Source organism: Balaenoptera borealis (assembly GCF_965194805.1).
Source record: "Balaenoptera borealis genome assembly, chromosome: 16".
Lineage (NCBI taxonomy): Eukaryota > Metazoa > Chordata > Mammalia > Artiodactyla > Balaenopteridae > Balaenoptera > Balaenoptera borealis.
Window position 1 is genome coordinate 22659740 of NC_138872.1, and position 18201 is coordinate 22677940.

The following is an 18201-nucleotide window of genomic DNA, read 5'->3' on the forward strand; positions in this document are numbered from 1 at the left end:
AGAGAAATGCAAATCAAATCACAAGGAGATACTATTTCACACCCATCTAGGATGGCCAAAATGAAACAGATAATAAATAACAAGAGTTGGTAAGGATATAGAGAAACTGGAACCCTCACACATTGCTGGTGGGGATGTAAAATGGTGCAGCTTCTTTGAGAAAGAGTTTGCCAGTTCCTCAAAAAGTTAAACATGGAGTTATCATATGACTCAGCAATTCCATTCCTAGGCATAAACCTGAAAGAACTGAAAACAGGTGTTCAAACAAAAACCTGTACATGAATGTAAAGAGCAGCGTTATTTATAATATCCAAAACATGGAAATACCCCAAATGTCCATCAAGTGATGAATGGATAAACAAAAATGAGGTATATCCACACGATGGAATACTAAATTATTTAGCCATAAAAAGGAATAAAGTACTGATACATGCTACAGCATGAATGAACCTTAAAAATATTACGCTAAGTTAAAAACACAAACGGCTACATATTTTATTATTCCAGTTACATGAAATGTCCCAAATAGGCAAACCATGGAGACAAAAAGTAGGTTAGTAGTTGCCAGGACTGGGAGGAGGATATATTCCTACAGCATAAGGAGTGTCTACAAATAGACACAGGGTTGCTTTTTGGCGGTGGTAAAAATGCTCTGGAATTAGATGGTGGTAGTGGTTGCACAACTCTCATCTAAATATACTAAATATGCTGAATTATATACTTTTACTGGGTAATTTTACGGTATGTGAATTACATATATCCTCAGTAAAGCTGTTATTTGAAAGAAAAAAGAAAGCTACTTTGTGTAGGGTAAAAGGCTCACCCCTAGAAGATGAATTACCATAGTTCTAAGGGCCTTGGAATGTGGGGAAACATCTTTAATGTTTAGACCACTCCATCCTTTTCTTAAGTGGTCTGAGATGGAAGCTAAGCACTGAAAAAATAAGATTTGGTCTCTGCCCATAGGGAGCACCCAGCCCAATGAAAGAGCAACACTTATAAGCAAACAATGGTAATACAATGCAGTAAGAATAATTATGGACAGGGTGTAAAATACTACAGTAACAAAAATAAACCAAGTAGACAAGCCCTAAATATATGGGGGAAAAAAACTTTAAAACTGTTAGAAGACAATATTAGAGAATATCTTTTTGATCTTGGAGCAGCGTAGAATTTTTTGAAGACACAAAAAGTACAATCTAGGGAAAAAAAGACTTTTAAATTTGGCTTCATTGAAATGAACTTCAGTGCATTGAAAGATGCCATAAAGCAACACTGAGGGACAATATCTGATGCTTATAACTAGGGATTTACTAATATAGATAGCTCCAGAATATATGTAGCTCCTAAAAATCAATAATTAAAAGACTAACAAACCAAAAGAAAAAGACAAAAGATACACAATTCACAGAAGAAGAAACCTAAATGGCCCATAGACACAAGAAAAGATGCTCAATCTCACTAGAAACCAAAGAAAAACACTGAAACAACAAGATACCATTTCCTATCCATCAGATTATCCAAACTCATAATAGCAAATACTGGTACAAATATGAAGAAAAGAGCAATTTGGCAAAACCTAATAAAGCTGGAAGATGAACATACCCTACGATCCCACAACTTCATTCTAGATAAACAAAATGTGCATGAGCAAACGTACTAGGATATTCACAGCAGCATTGTCTGTAACAGTGAAAGTCTTAATGTCCAACAACAGAAAATGAATTAATAAATCTGATACATTCATAAAAGGAAGACAATTTTATGAAAATTATTCATATTTATGCGTATAGCTCTAGTTCTACGTGCATAAATATGGCTAGTTGTCTTTAATATTGAGTGAAATCAAGCAAATTGCAAGAGGATACATATAGTATAATGAAGCATATAAATTTTGGTAAGATGCAAATCAATGCAATAAATTGCTTAAAAATACATATGTAGCAGAAATATAAAAACTGGCATTGGAACATACACCTCAAATCTGGGGAAAGAGGAAGAAAAAGTGAGGAATACACAGAGAGCTTAAATTCAATCTATAGGGCTTTATTTCTTACCAAAATAAAACAAAGGAGAAAAATATAGCAAAATGTTAGGGCTTGAGGGAGATGAGTGGCCGGTAGGTATATGACAATCATTATATTATTCTTTGTTCTTTTCTGTATCTTTTAAATAGTCCAAAATAAAAAATTAAATTAAATTAAATTAAAATCCTATGGGAGCACAGATGAAGGAGGAATATTTGAACCAGACCTTACAGAATGAGTAGTTCAGCAAGGGAGGGGAAGAACATTCCCCATGGAAGAAACAAGAGAAGTCCAAAGGCTTTACATGTACTGGGCACGTAAAATGTATATGAGGACGAGTATGTGGTCAAGAGCAGCTAGGGCTGAGGGGATGGGGACGCAGCCACAATGAAGGATGCGCATGTGCTCTGTGGAGGACCTTCTAAAGCCACAATGAGGAGTCTAGACCTTATTCACAGGCAATAGAGAACCAAAGAAATGTTTAACTAGGGGAACACTGTGATTTTATCATTCTAGTGGTGTTTACGGTGCTTATTAAATGGAAGGGGCAGAGACTAAAGACAGTGAAACTGGCTGGAAACTACCTATCTACCTACTTGGGATCTACCCAAGTAGGAAAACTGAGGCTGAAAAACAAAGGAATCATGCAAAAGACACTTAAAGGTGGAATCAACAGGGCATGGTGACTGACCAGAAGTCAGAAGTGGAAAGAAAGGAAGGGTTAAGAACAGCTGTGATGTATGGGTATGGCACTTATACTGGATATGTTGTTATCAAGATTGTATAGGTAGAAGGAAGGAGGTTTCAGGCCAAAAAAAAAAAAAGTTTGCCTTTCAATGTGTTCAGTTGCAAATAAGGCCCCTTAATGCAGGAAACTAAAATTGAAAGAATCTGGATTTTCAAGGTTCAATAATTTCTGTCCAAATCTTGTGTTAGTGAATGGACTAGGATCAGATGTCTCCTGCCCAAAAAGGTCAGACATGAGGTAGAGAAAAGGCAGAGAGACTAGAGTTCCAGAAAATATCCTCCTTTCTGCCAAACTTTTAATATAAATGTTTGATCTAACTATGTTAAGTAATGCCCCACTTTTGAAAAGGTCAAACTTTCTAGCTGCCTTGTCCTTTCAGTAAAAGGAAGTGACACAGGGGCCAACCTGAGGAGCTCTCCAAAGGCCAAATTTGGGATAATATGAGCAAAAAAAATAAATGATGACAGTAATGGATTATAACCTACAGAGTAAAATAAGTATCCATGAATCCAAAGTATTATAAGTAACTGAATAACTAAATGCAGGGGAAGGGGGACAGCTTTTTCTTAACAGTAGAATTCCAATTAATAAATGTAGAAAGAATGAAAGAGAAAATCACCTCTTGGCAAACACCACATTAATAACTCTTACAGGCAAGATCATCAGGATATTTGCAGAGTCTCAAAATATCACTCCACCAGACACTTAATTATAAAGCAGATAAACAGCAACTTTACAATGGAGAAACCTAGCAGACACCACCTTAACAAGTGATCAAGGTTAACATCACCAGCAATGAGACATATCAACAGCATATACTTCTTAATAGGATACACTGAGAAGGGGCATCACTTTTGGTGTATTCTCGCCAAAAATGCACGACCTGAATTTAATTATGAGGAAACATCAGACAAACCCAAAGTGAGGGACATTCTACAAACTAACTGGCCAGTACTCTTCAAAAGTGTCAAGGTCACAAAAGACAAACTATCCTAAATTGGAGGAGAGTAAAAGGGCATGACAACTAAAGCAACATGTGATCCCAGGTTGAATCTGGGACCAGAAAAGGGACATTTGTAAGATACCTAGTGGAATTTGAATTAAGGTTATATAGATTAATTAATAGTATTGTATCATTGTTAATTTCCTTGTATTGACAATAATATTACAGTTACATAAGATGTTAACATTTGGGGAAGCTGTGTAAAGGGTATACAGGAATTCTTCATACTATTTTTACAACTTAAGATTGAAATTATTTCAAGATGAAAAAGTTTCATTAAAAAAGAGAAGTGAGTGGAAAATGACATTTGAATAGCGAAGAAAATAGCTGTCACAAACAGCATATATTTAATTATTCGGGAAAGGCACTGTACTACTGCAAGTTCCCCTGACCCAACAGAATGCGTGACAATGTGGTCAAGTAGGTGCAACAAAGACACCGTGGCAGAGACACTGAGAAATGACAGCAGTAAGGACAAAGTAATATTATAAATAGGCCAGTGGCTGGAGCTGCACACAGCTCTGCAGCCTCTAAGCTAGCTCAGTATTCACTAAGGCACAGTGACTAAACCAGTACTGTGCAGGGGATCCACCCAAGCACAGACAGGCTGGAGGTTTTGGACAAGTTACTCTACCCCTCTGGGTCTCATCTGTGAAACGAAGAGGACTCCACGCATCTGCTAGGATTGTTGTAAGAATAAAATAAGCAAAAGCACATAGAACTGTACTGTTCATGTCACAGGCTTTCAATAAAGGGTTCACACTTATGATCCTAAGCCAGAATAAGAGGTTAAACCATATCCCATAGTTTAAAAAAGTAGGAAAATATGTAATTCATCTTAAATAAACTTCTACCCAAAAAGGTTAAAATGAAAGCCACAGTGCCTGAAGGGGCAAACTTCAATTAGCTAGAAAAACCACTAATGTGAAATACCACATTCCCACAAAGCATCAGATAAATGAGGCATAGCCTTCCATCCTTAAAACCACGTGGATCTTCAACAAAACTAGAGTCAGCTAAACATCTGAAACATAGTTCATTAGGAAGGATTACCAATTTTCTTTTGTACTTTACCCAGACAGACTCACTATGGTGCTACAGGTCACTTGATGCTTTTGGTCCCCTAATTAGCATCAAGCACTTTTCTAAATCTATCATGGGGAATAATAAAACAAAAAAATTTTTTTTAATTAAAAATAAATAAATAAATAAATCTATCAAGGCCAACCACAGAAAACATCTCAAGAATATTTATGTCTCAGTGGAATTATGGGTGATTTTTTTTTTTTTTAATTTTTATTTATTTATTTATGGCTGTGTTGGGTCTTCGTTTCTGTGTGAGGGCTTTCTCTAGTTGTGGCAAGCGGGGGCCACTCTTCATCACGGTGCGCGGGCCTCATTATCGCGGCCTCTCTTGTTGCGGAGCACAGGCTCCAGACGCGCAGGCTCAGTAATTGTGGCTCACGGGCCCAGTAGCTCCGCGGCATGTGGGATCCTCCCAGACCAGGGCTCGAACCTGTGTCCCCTGCATTGGCAGGCAGACTCCCAACCACTGCGCCACCAGGGAAGCCCCTATGGGTGATTTTAATTTTTTCTACTTCCTAAATTTTATGTAAGATAATAATGCTAAATTATAATGGAAAATGAACAATGTACAAATAAAAGAAAACTTGCTATGATCAAGTTCTTGGCTAAGTCTGTCAAACAGCATAGTTCAAACCTATCCCTCTCAACATATTCACGTTAACTTGGTCATAAGTGAAGTCAATATACCAGATGGTTAATGCTATGTGCCTGTTTGGTCATTTCCTTGTGTATATTAACATGGCGATGGGGATGACAAGAAAAGCACTTACCTCTACAGTATTTGCAATATAACGGTTATCACCTTCAACTTTGACAGAGAAGTCATAATAGCCACTGGAAAATTTGACATTCACAAAGTTTAGCTCAAAAACATCCCTGTTAAGAATGACAGTGGGGTTAGCAAGAACTCACATAGGAAAGTCACAAATATAACAAACGGCCTACGAAGTGAGGCATTCCTTGAGATGGTCCAGGGTTGCACCACTTCTTCACTTTTCAACTTCCCACCCGCCTTGGGCCACCTCCTGCTCAGTTACAGATTATAATGAGGGGCAAACTTCAAAACGATCTAAAATGACCTCCTTTTTCAAGTCTCGAAAGTCTTCTTTTCATTTTTTCCCCCTCTCAGCTCCTAAAAATCCCACCTCCTTCGGGTAAGTCTTCCACAATTAAATGCAAAACAGCTAAGTCTACAGTAGGATACCAATTACGTTAAAAAAAAAAAAAAAAAAGAGTAGAAATGTTCAAAGAGGTTGGTGTAGGGTAGTATAATTGTAGGTAATTTTCTGCATTATTTCTACTTTCCTGTGCTTTGTGAATTTCCTAAAAAGGGCACATCTTACTTTTAATTTTAAAATATTAATAATTTTTATTTTAAAGGGGAAAAAAAAAGGTAGAGAATTCTTAACTCTAACTACATCGCAAAACCCCCAATGTCATTTACCATTTTACTGATCATTCGTAAAAATGATTTTGCTTTTTAATTTCACATATTGCCTATGTATCTTTACGACTGTGTAAGAAATGCATTTTCTCTCTAAAACTCACAGTTCCCAATCTCATTAACTTACTAATTTAATACTTAACAAAGTTTCATATAAAAATTGATCCTTAATTTTTTTTTAAATTTACATAACAATAACACAGCCACTGAAGATAAGACTACAGAAGAATATTAATCCTATGGGGGAACTGTTCATATTATTATAAATAAAGCATAATCCTAAATTTAGGTAAATTTGGTTTTATGATCGTGGTAATAACCACATAAATCTGGGTTATATTGGCTGCAGGCTAACTTTCCAAAACAAGTATATTGGCACCCTACAGAGATGTGCTCAGTTCTTACCCCACAAGGGTGAACGATGTCTTCTGGAGGACTGTGGCTCTGGAGGCAACAGATTTAGCGTGTTCTAGTTTAACAGTGGCCTGAGTCAGAGGCTGGGACAGAACACTGGTGACCTGCAACTGGAAATAAATTTTAAAATTATCTGTAGCAACAAAAGCTGAGGGAGTACAGATTTTCCTTCTAGGGTGGGTGCTTTACCCATAGGGAGCAAGCTCTGCCAGGAAAGAACCATCTTGTTTTAGGAAAACATCACTGACCTTTGGTCTACTATCTATGGGAAATCAAATACAGGAAAACACAATTAGTTTGGGAATGGGACAGATTACAGAATGTTAGAGGTGGGGAAGATCTTAAAGATGATCTTACCCAATGATCTCATTTTTCAGATGAGGAAACCAGAGCCCAGAGAAAGAAAATGACTGGCTCCAGATCACACAGTTAATGTTTCCTTCTCTCTGATCCCCTGATCTACCCACTCTACTTCACTACTACGGTTATCTTTAAAAAAAAAATTATTAGCAAGAAAAATACTTTAGGACGGTATGGGCAATGGGAAAACTGAAGTAATATGGATAACAGTAATAACACTCATTTGTTGAAAGTCGACTATTTGCCAGATACCAGGCTAGGCCTTTTTATATATCCTCCCACCGATCGTCTGAGACATAGCATAATCTATCTCTATTTTACAGATGAAGAAACTGAGGCCACGAAGAGGTTACGAGACTGCCAAAGGCCACATGGCTAAGGACTCAAACCCCAGCCTACCTAGCTTCAAAAGCCAGTATTTTTTTCTACTTTGTTCTCTTAGCTCCCCCTAACTCATGGTGAACTATGTTAATTAGGTTAGTTCTCACCCCAGTCTTTGATGAGGGGATGTGACTTGTAGGTAGGGAGAGAAGAGGCAACTTTGGAATACGGGGCACTTCTTCAGGAGAGTATCTGTAGGGTCCTCTGAAGCAGAAGAACTTAGGGGACACATGGAACTGTCCTATGTGGAACCCGTGTGTTTAGACATAAATAAAATGCTAATTTTTTATAAAGATTTTAGCTTATACCTGGTTTCCAAACAATGGCAACAAATGCCTCATTATGACGAATGGAAAACTCTAAACGTGTGCCTTTTGCTCTGTTCAGAGAGTTAACACACCAAAACGGTCCGTGCTTATTGCTCAGTGAGAGGGATGGCTATGCTCTGAAGAGGCAGAAAGATACACTGTCGGCTCCAAGGAAGAGACCTGATATTGATTTTAACAACTGTAAGTACCAGAATTACCTGGGAATTTAAAACGCTGTCTTAAAATAACATATTTTGAAAGTCTGGGTACTGGAAAATACATTTTAGAAGTAAGACTTCTCTATACATCTGGACTTACAAATCCAGAAATGCAATTTTCTAGCACTTAATTTAGTGAGAGCTATATTATTTAAAATACTCTGATGGTAATTCCCTGGCCATCCAGTGGTTAGGACTCCACACTTTTGCTTGAAGGATTCTGTGACTAGTTCACCCAGTGGCCATCCCCATTTGCTCTTCATTTAAGGGGTCTGTCCTCACGGGGGTTACAGTCAGCTGTGTACCAGTCTTTGGATTTCTGGAAGCCTTACACTGGAAATGGCAACCGAAGCAGCGCATGTGGGGCACGGAAGTCATACCCGTAGGACAGCCTGTTCCTGAGTGTAGGAAGGAGAGCCCTCAGGCACAACCACAACGGGCACATGGTAGCGATTCTGGGAGAGTGCAGCGGCAGCAGAGGCCACACTGAAGGCTTCTGGGAGTGACTCAAAGTTCTTCTTGCTGAAGATGGCATTCATTAGCTGGATGACCTGATCCTGAAAGAAAAGGGAAATGCAGCAGTCAGGCAGGTGGGACAACCACCCCTCCCTCCCCACCTGGCTCAAGTCATTCCTTATCTGTTTCTAGGCGTTCACTTGGAAGGTCTTTTAGCCATTAACCCAAACTTGTAGGGGTGGGGGAAGCACATATTCTGCATTTAAGCGTAAGACTTGAATTTGGTTGGTTTTTTCCATCTTCTAGTACAAACTGAAATTAATGCATTTATTTGTCAACCATTTATGGATGCTTACTATACAAACGCAAGGTACTTCTAGATAACTACTGAGATACGAAACTATATTATAAAACACCTATAGCAGTACCCATTTGTTCCATACCTATATGTGCCAGGCACTGTGACAGGTGCTTTACAAGCACTAACTCAAATCTTGACAAAAATCCTGAAAAGACTGGTATCAATCCTTTCCAAATAAGGAAACTGAGGCTAAAGGAAGTTAAGTAACTCCTACAAGTTACGATGGAAAGAAAAAAAGAAGCAGGACCAAAATTCACATGTAGGTCTGTTTGTCTCCAAAGTCCTTCCACAATAAAATATGTCCTTTCTTGATTCCCCTCACCCTCCCACCCAAGCGCCCTTCCTTGCCAACCCACCTCTAAGCAGTATGCTGGGGCTAAGTTGGTGTTTACAAGACCAAGCTTCACAGCCAACGTGTACATTAGAAAGAAACTAAAATAACTCTCCATTAAGAACTAATGGGCTGCTTAGAGGGGAAAACTGAAAGCAATTTTTTAAAAAAGTAGAACCTAAAAGGCATTATCAAAATTCTAGAGGTTGTTTGCTTAAGAGGAAACATTTTCCACTTCAATCAGTTTTGTTTTTTAAAATCTACCATCTAACAAAAGAGTTCCCTGTTCCCGACAGTGTTATTCACAGTCGACATGAAATAATTTTCTTTAATTGTACCAATTACATTTTCCATCAGCAAGCTGTTGACATGTTAAAATGGGGGACTGTTCACCAGAATCGTTATGTCAAAAGCAGTGACAGCAAAATTATCCCAGCCAAATACCTGGTTAGTAGCAGCTTGGGAATAAAGCCAAAAAAAGTTTAAGTTGTTTTATGTAGAATATCGCCAATTCATGTACTGTACTGTGTATAGGAGAATCCCAAAATGATTTGTACCATAAGACCCACATTCTTGCACTTTCACCCATAACAGAAATTTAAATAGAGCGTGGTATCTCTAGGTCTCCTAAACTTAGGATGAAGGAAAAGACAACAGAAAAATGCCAATACATGAATAAATTATTAGATCATATCCTCCAGAGAAAATACGAAATTAATTCAAATTACTCAAGACAGGTAATTATTTACTGTTTACTTGAAACTCGGCACAGAACTCACAATGCATTCATAATTCACAAAAGAAGTGAAAGTTCTGACTTGGAACCCAAATCTTTCCTCCTAAAATTAAAACAGCAGCAGCTTGTATTTTAAGTCCTTTAGATCAAGGGATGGTAACCTTACAAACAAGTGGTACAAAGAGGGTCCTACTCACAAGACTTCCCACACACATTCCAACTAAAGGTTCTTTCAGGTTAACAAACTCCTCTTGAAAGAAAGAAAGAAAAGAATTAACTCTTGGTGGACGTCTGGTAGACACACATGCCTCTGAGTGAACTACGTCAATCAGCACAGATTAGCTCAGACTTAGGCACTGCTGAGGGTCAGTGGGGAGAGAGGAGAACAGGCAATTTTGAAGTACAGGGCACTTCTCAAGAGAAAGAGGATTTGCACAGGCCACCAGCATGGAAAGCATTCATGAAACAAGCAGTAAGGAGCATCAGGAAGGAATGGGGGGTGGATCGAGAGTAATACACTTGGCCTTCTTGCCACTACCTCATGACGTGTCCATACCCCATTTAAAGCAAGTATAACAATTTCTTTACATGTCTATCCCACTGACAACCAGTTTCTCAAGAACAGGCTTTACATTTTTCTGTTTCTCATTCTCAATGCCTAACCTAAGACACCCCAAAGCTAACTGAATTGCCCTCTCTGAAGAAAGCTACCCTTAGCAGATAAAGCCAACAATGCCTTTGGTTTTCACGCCCGAGAACTGCTATATAGACAGGCACCTCCTTAATGGATGGCTCGGTGCCCACGTGGTCCATGAGCTTGTAGGTGGCAGCCACAAACAATGCCGTTGTCTCCAGTCCCTCTTCAAACTGAAGATACACACCTCCCAGTTCATCCAGGCGAGCAACAAGGTCCTGTCACAACAAAACAGAGGCAGATTGGAAGTCAAGTGATAACAGAGATGAGATGTACAAACCACTGTCACCCCGGTGCGGACACAGTTTTGAGAAATCTCACTCTAAGTCCGCAGACCACCTCAGTCACTTAGTGCTTTCTCAAAAAAGGTGCTTAGGCAGAGAGTAAAGTATATCATATAGGCATTTGAAGAGAACAGTATCTTCTGCAGCTCTGGGAGTGCTCCTTCCCTGACCCCTTCGACTCAAGCCCAAGCCCAGGAGTCATGGCACTGAAGGCACCAACTGCTCTGGGCAGAAGGCCAGTGGGCCCAGCCACAGTTCACCCTGGAAGCATCGTGACACAGATGGATTCGACGGCCATCCATTTGGATACAACCTCCAGAGCAGAGCATTTCTCTTTCTTATTCAATGCTCTAAAGGATGGAGAGAGACATACTGCTCCTCTGCGCAACGTGACGAGGCAGCTAATGTGCCTGTGGGGCATCCAGCGATGACACTGTCAGAGTGCCTGTCATCCCCGGCTCTGCGGTCCATGGAAGCAGTCTCGGAGCAGCAGGAGGTCGTGGGCAGTGGAAAGGGTAGTGGAATAGCAAAAACCACAGTGACCACTTGCTGAGCACTAATTTTGTACTAGGCACTTTAGAACTTCGCTTGTTCCTAACCACCAGCACGTAAGGAAACTGAGGCTCAGACATTAATAATTTGCCTGAGATTACAAAGTAGTAAGAAGTAGAAAAAAATTTGAATTTCAGGTTTGTTAGGCTCTAAAATCTGTAGACTATGAGACTGTACCTACAAAAGACTGAAGTGGTTTGTTGCCTAACTGATGGTGTAACTATACGAGCCTAACAAATATTCCCTAGGAAATACTGCTCGGATACAAAGAACAAAAGTGTGCCACGGATATGAAAAGAAAGGTAACTGGCCATAACAAATCATTCATGTCTATCTGCAAGACTCTTCTAAAGGGTTTCAAAGACAGAAGCTGGGAAATTCACTTGCCAAAATAAATTTGTACCTCAATCTCCTCCACGATGCTTCTCAGGTCAGCCTGCTGGGACAGGTAGGATGCCGTCTGTAGAGCCTGGACTGTTCTGAAAGGTAGAGAATAGACCCCCAATGAATGGCAAGTCTCCATTTCCCCTTCCTGTATTGGGATACCTACACAAATATCCCGCTCTTGTTCTTTAGAACTATAAGACAGCCTCGGCCCCGAAGGAGCTTGTTTACAATCTAGGGAAAGATGTAACAGAGGCCATTACATTACAGGGAATTCCCTGGTGGTCCAGTGGTTAGGAATCTGCACTCTCATTGCCAGGGCCCCAGGTTCGATCCCTGGTCAGGTAACTAACATTTTATAAGCCGTGTGACGCAGCGCCCCCCCCCCCAAAAAAAAGACCATTACATCACAAAGTTCACTACAGCTAGAGAGAAGGCAATCGGGGCAGCAGGATCCACGTAAGTACTGAGGGCGGAGAGAAGAGAGGGTGCACCAGGTCACCCCCCTCTGAAAACCTGTTTGGTTCCTAATGGCACCACATATTGAACACCAGACTAAGACTTAATTAGATTTAGAAGAGATATACTTTGAGGGAGAAGAGGAGTCAATTCATCGAATGAAGGCTTATTTGGCATCCCCATGTTGTAAGAGGCACTGTGCTGGGCAGAGGTTGGCTGCCTCTTTTCTACTTTTCTTACTCCAAAACCAAAGAAGCACTGTGGAATCTACATATGTAGGTTGTTGGGTAGAATTTGGAGCAACTTTTCTGAAACCAGATTAATGCACTATAAACAGGAAGCATTAGGTAAACACTCAGCTAACGCTTGTGCTGTCACCATCCTGCTCGGAGACCTGAAAGCCACCCGTCCTTTAGGCATTAAATAAGATGAAAGGAATAGAAGATCTGGTTCTCAAACCAGCATCTATTCTTTTTCTCTTTTCCTACTATTTACTCCTGATTATAAAAGTACATATTTGTCAAAAATTCAAATACATTACTAAAGGAGAAAGTTAAAATTCCTGTAATGCCTACCCCTAAAAGATAACTGTCCTGCAATTTATTTAGATTGTACAGATCTTTCCGTGAGGACATATAAATATATTTCATCCTTATTAACAACGACATAATATTGTACTTCTTAGATGAACCATAATTTACTCACTTAATCTCCAATTGATGAACATTATGTTTTACTAGGTCATACAATGCTGTAACTGTTAACCCTTATTCATGGCTGTATATGTATATATACATTTTAATTTACTGAAGTGAATTCACATAAAGTTAGCCATTTGAAAGTGAACAATTCAGTGGCATTTAGTATATTTCACAATGTTGCGCAATCACCACCTCTATCTAGTTCTAAAACATTTCCATCAGTCCAAAATAAAACCCCATACCCCTTAAAACAGCTTCATTCCATTTCCCATCCCCTGCCCTCTCCCCTCCCCAATAGCCCCTGGCAACCTGTGTTCTGTCTCTATGGATTTACCTATTCTGGATATTTCATATAAATGGAATCATACAAATGTGACCCTTTGTGTCTAGCTTCTTTCACTTAGCATAACATTTTCAAGCCTCATCCATTCTGTAACATGTATCAATACCTCATTCTTTTTTATGGTTTATTCATATATTTTTATCCACTTATGAGTGTATTTCTGTAAGATAAACTTTTTAAGGCGGAATGTAGTAAGTACGTCCACATAAGGTTTTTTATTAGGTTCTATTCTCCTAATGTGGATAACTTGAAAAATAGAAATGGTGCTTCTCAGGGTGGAAAGGAGAAAGCTGAGGACCCCTGGTGGTTAAGCCGACTGCCGGTCAACCCCAGAAAGGTTCCCTAATTCCCAAGAGATGACCGGGCCTTTGTGTAAAACCACCATTTATCAAGTCAGTGTGTTGGGGAATGTAGAGCGAGAATTTGTCTGCTTTCGTCACAATCAGAGCAATTTAGATTCCCTCCATGGAAAACGAATTCCATTAAGATGGTAAGCTGGTAAACAGAGGAGTCACAATTCACAGAGAGGGAAGCCCCAGAGTGTTCAATGACCCCTCTGGGATGCTTGTTGTTAGAACAGACTTGAGAAAATGAAACCTGAATTCCCAAACAAGATAAAAATCCCACATCTGCCCGTGATAAATGCTGAGCCCAGAAAAGGCTGCTAGGATAGCCTAGAAAGAACTTTTCAATTAAGATATCATTTTTCTCTTCTTTGGAAGGAGTGAGCGTCATGCTGGTAACAACCTCAGAAGTTTTTAGAATGAAATTAATCCACTTAGCTTTTGAAAAGTTTTGTCATTGGCTTTAATTACTTATACTCCAGTCAGCAATTTCTCTCCCTCTGGAGCACTATATTCAAACCCTAAGAAAGCAGATCCTGTCTTGCTAATAAACAGCAGATGATTCAAAGAAATTGGGTTATGAGAGACCACAAAAGCATCTTTTCAAACTGTTCATTCAAAGCTACTAATGTTTTTTACCATTCTAGACAAGTTTATGAACATTTGTTTCCCAGAATAAGTCCAGTTAAATGTAGAAGGCCCATTTAGAAGAGTCCTAATCTATATCAGATTTGCTTAAATAGGGCAAATTAGTAGTAATATTATATAAGGCATCCTGCCTATTTGATCTTCACAATAACCCTATGAGACAGATATCATTCTCCCTGTTTTACATATGGAAACACTGAGGTTTAGGGAGGTTAAACACCCTGCTCATGGCCACAGAGGTATTAAGTGGAAGAGTCTGGACACAGTTCTCTCACCCCAAGCATGTGGTCTTTCTACCTGAAGCTTTTTACAAGAGGATAGAATAGAAACACAAAAGTATAGTTTCAGCCTTTATTAACTCCTTCTTGGGCATCTACCATGTGCCAGGCTCTCTGAGCACTATAAGTAAAGAAGCTTAAAATCGAATACAGAAAAAACTACAATACAACCAAGGAAGTAACCAGCTCCCTAAGAAAGGGACCTCAGAAGGAAATGCTGTAGAGAGCACAAACTCCATTTGTCCCATGCCCACTAAGACCAGGCACTGCACGAGGCTCATCACATGTATTATCTTACTTAATCTTGACATTTGTTCTATGATGTAAGGATTGTTGGTAATGTTTTTTTTTTTTTATAGCTACTTTTATTTTTATTTATTTATTTATTTTTGGCTGTGCTGGGTCTTCAGTTCGTGCGAGGGCTTTCTCTAGTTGCGGCAAGTGGGGGCCGCTCTTCATCGCGGTGCGCGGGCCTTTCACTATCGCGGCCCCTCCCGTTGCGGGGCACAGGCTCCAGACGCGCAGGCTCAGTAGTTGTGGCTCACGGGCCCAGCTGCTCCGTGGCATGTGGGATCTTCCCAGACCAGGGCTCGAACCCGTGTCCCCTGCATTAGCAGGCAGATTCTCAACCACTGCGCCACCAGGGAAGCCCCCTGTTGGTGGTAATGTTTTACAGGTGAGGCTCAGAGAGGTTACTAACTTGCCGAAAGTCACACAGCAGGGAAGAAACAGAGCTGGTGTTCAAACCCAAGTCTAACTGACTCCAAAATGGATGTACTTTCTTTGTACTTCTTTCTGTTCTGGGGTTTAGAGGAGGGAGATATTCCTTTTTGCTCAGAGAGAAAGGGAAAGATTTTTCTGTAGAAGGTGGCATCAGAGTAAGGCACTGACAGTGGTCTCATGACAGGAGATATGGGATATGGTAGTGGTTGCAGAGGCATTCCACAAGGGATTATGGGACGAGATCAAAGTAATGTAACCTGAAACAGGAGGACCACAAGGGCCAAGCACTGGGCAAAGGGTGCGCAAAATGTCATTCCTGAGAAACGTACCAGCCCCAAAGTCACTGATTACTGACCACGTGAATATGAGTAGGGCATGAGAGTGACAGGGAGAAAGTCAACTGACTGTGAGCCCTGCCCTTAACAAAGCTTCAAGTTTAGAAACATTTTGGTTCTTAGCAAAAACAAGAAAAAACCCTGGGAAACAACTGAACTATTCTGCAGTAGGGAACTGGTGTCACTAACATCTTGCTGAACAATGAACAGGAGTCCAGGTGCTCCAATCTGTCTCAGGGTTGCAGTTAAATGGGGGACACATAGAAAACAAAAAATACATATACTGTGTTAAATGAGGAGTTTCAGTGTCAAAGGAAAAAAAAAAACAAACTACGTATACTATTACTTTTAACTTTAGTAAACATCCTTAAGTCAGCTGCAACATTTAAATGTATAGTTCCTTCCTATAAGGTGCTTCTCCTTCACCTGAGCCTTTTGCAGAGGAGCAGGGGCTGATCCCTAGAATACTCTCCCCTCTGAGGCCCTACTTCCCCCACCAGGTGCTGTCTCCCACTCCTCCAAGGGACCCCGTGAGCTCTCCTCCAGTGTGGAGCCTCCAATGCCAACATCTCACCATGGCCTGGCCAAGCCGCAGTAAGAAACGCACGTGGCTCTCTGGCCTCACTCTCCCTCGGTCACCCCTACCCTTGCTTCAGCCCTAACCTCAAAGGCAGTCGTGTCTCTGTGGCAGTGTGTTTATGCTCGGACTCAGTATTTGCCTCTGCTGGAGCAGCTTGAGGGAGCCCGTGTCTTGGTGAGCTGCACGAGGACACGGACCTTACCTGCCTTAGCACAATACGACGTCTGCAGTGCCAGCAGAGCACCTGGCACAGAGCAGGTGCCCAGACAATACCTGTGGAACCAGTGGATGAAGCCTCTCAGGATAGTAGCCTGAGAAGCGCTCAAGATTGTGACTTACGCGAGCACGGTCTCCTCTTTGCTGAGGCGAGAGGTAAGGGCACCGAGCACTTCTTGGGAAGCCAGAGGAAGGCCAAAGCCACTTAGGGCTGCAACTGCGTGGTAGATCTGGGCCACGGAGGAGTCTTCACTGACAGCTGCCAGAAGCAGATCTTTGGTCTCATTTGAAATAGAGATCTAAGAAAGGATGGATAGACACAGAGTTTAGAACATGTGCTGCCAGCCTGCGGTAGGCACACCAAAGATGGCAGGCAGAGCAACTGCCAAGGTCACACCACCCGCCTGGGCTGTGATCACCCCTCTTCGACATCTCAGATGTCAGAATTAAATATCTGTAAAACCTCAGCATAACACTTTTGAAAAGATTCTGGCAAGTCACTTGTCTACTGATATGGTTCTCCTGTGTTCAAAAAAATGGATTTCCAGAAATCTGGCGTGGGGGCATTCTTCTTTTGCTTTAAATACTTTTAAATGTTAAAGGGAGACTGAAAGAAAAAAATAAGACTTCCCAGAAGAGAGGCAACTATAGGAAAAAGTTATTTAAAATTCATGAAAAGTGAAAACTTGGGAAAAATAAAAAGTCTATTTCTTTAAGAAAAAAAAAAAATCACAAGAATGGAATTCCCACCCACACTTACTGGGGGTCTCACTGCTAAAGAAAAAATATTCTGACATGACTTTCCCTTTTTAAAAATACACTTTACAGTTTAAAGTAAATGTAAATGTAAGAAGCTGGACTCACCTCACACCCTGAGAGGGCCTGGCTGGACTGGGCAGCATAGAAAAGGGAATCCACGTTGCTCGGATCAAGGTTTGATTTAATGAAGGTGCATGCTTGCTAAACAGGGGAGAAAGTCAATGATAAGTGGTGAAATACACAGTGATTAGGAAAACTGTACGTGTTTTTTGGATGACAAATAAAATTCTCAGCAATCCATGATGGCTTAAAGTATGAGAGCTACACAAGATTTCAATTTTCAAGCAGATATTTTCAACAGAACACTGTATTATCCCAAAATGCTAACTTCATAGAAAGAGCAACAAACCTGAAGGCACTCGCGTCCTTCTGAACCTAGAAAAGGAAGGAAAGGAACCACTTCCACTGATCACCTGCTCTGGCCATAACCTGTGTGGGGTGTTTATGATGCTCTTCCTTTTAATGAACATAAGGACCCTGTGGTAGATACTATCATCCCCATTTAACAGAATAAGAAACTGATGCTTGGAGTTGGTAAGTAATGTAATGAAGGTGACGAAGCTAATAAATGGCAGTGTCTCCACTTCGATGTCTCCAAAGCTAAGTCAGGTTCAACACATCTAACATAAGCTAGAAACCTTCTATTTCTTCATCTGGACCTTCTGGCTCATGTACAGGCATCACCATGCACCTACTACCTAAATCAGAAACCTAGGACTCATTCTCGACTTTTCCCTCACCCTCCAAGTCTGTCGAGTCTCTCAAACCCGATCCCCACTCTCTGGCTTCCCTCCTTGCCTTATGTCAGGCCCCTGCCATTTCTCATGGAGACTGTTACACTCATCTCCTAACTGGTCTCAAGTCATGCAATCCATTCTGCATACTGCTTCAAGAGTGATCATTACAAGGTGCAAAAGTGTAATAGGGAAGAACCTTTTGTGTCCTATTACAAGTTAATCACTAAAGGG

At 40.5% G+C, this 18201-nt stretch overlaps 1 protein-coding gene across 3 annotated transcripts in view; it reads right to left on the minus strand.

Moving 5' to 3' along the window:
• RPN2 (ribophorin II) overlaps positions 1–18201 on the minus strand; it is a 55825-nt gene that overhangs the window by 21570 nt on the left and 16054 nt on the right. For all 3 annotated transcript variants that reach the window (XM_082361956.1, XM_082361954.1, XM_082361955.1), the window contains exons 3-9: positions 17279–17374; positions 16538–16713; positions 11807–11882; positions 10651–10785; positions 8370–8546; positions 6714–6832; positions 5635–5740 (exon numbers count right to left, since the gene is read on the minus strand). In XM_082361956.1, the coding sequence (XP_082218082.1) occupies positions 5635–5740; positions 6714–6832; positions 8370–8546; positions 10651–10785; positions 11807–11882; positions 16538–16713; positions 17279–17374 (885 nt within the window). The remainder of the gene's footprint in view (positions 1–5634; positions 5741–6713; positions 6833–8369; positions 8547–10650; positions 10786–11806; positions 11883–16537; positions 16714–17278; positions 17375–18201) is intronic.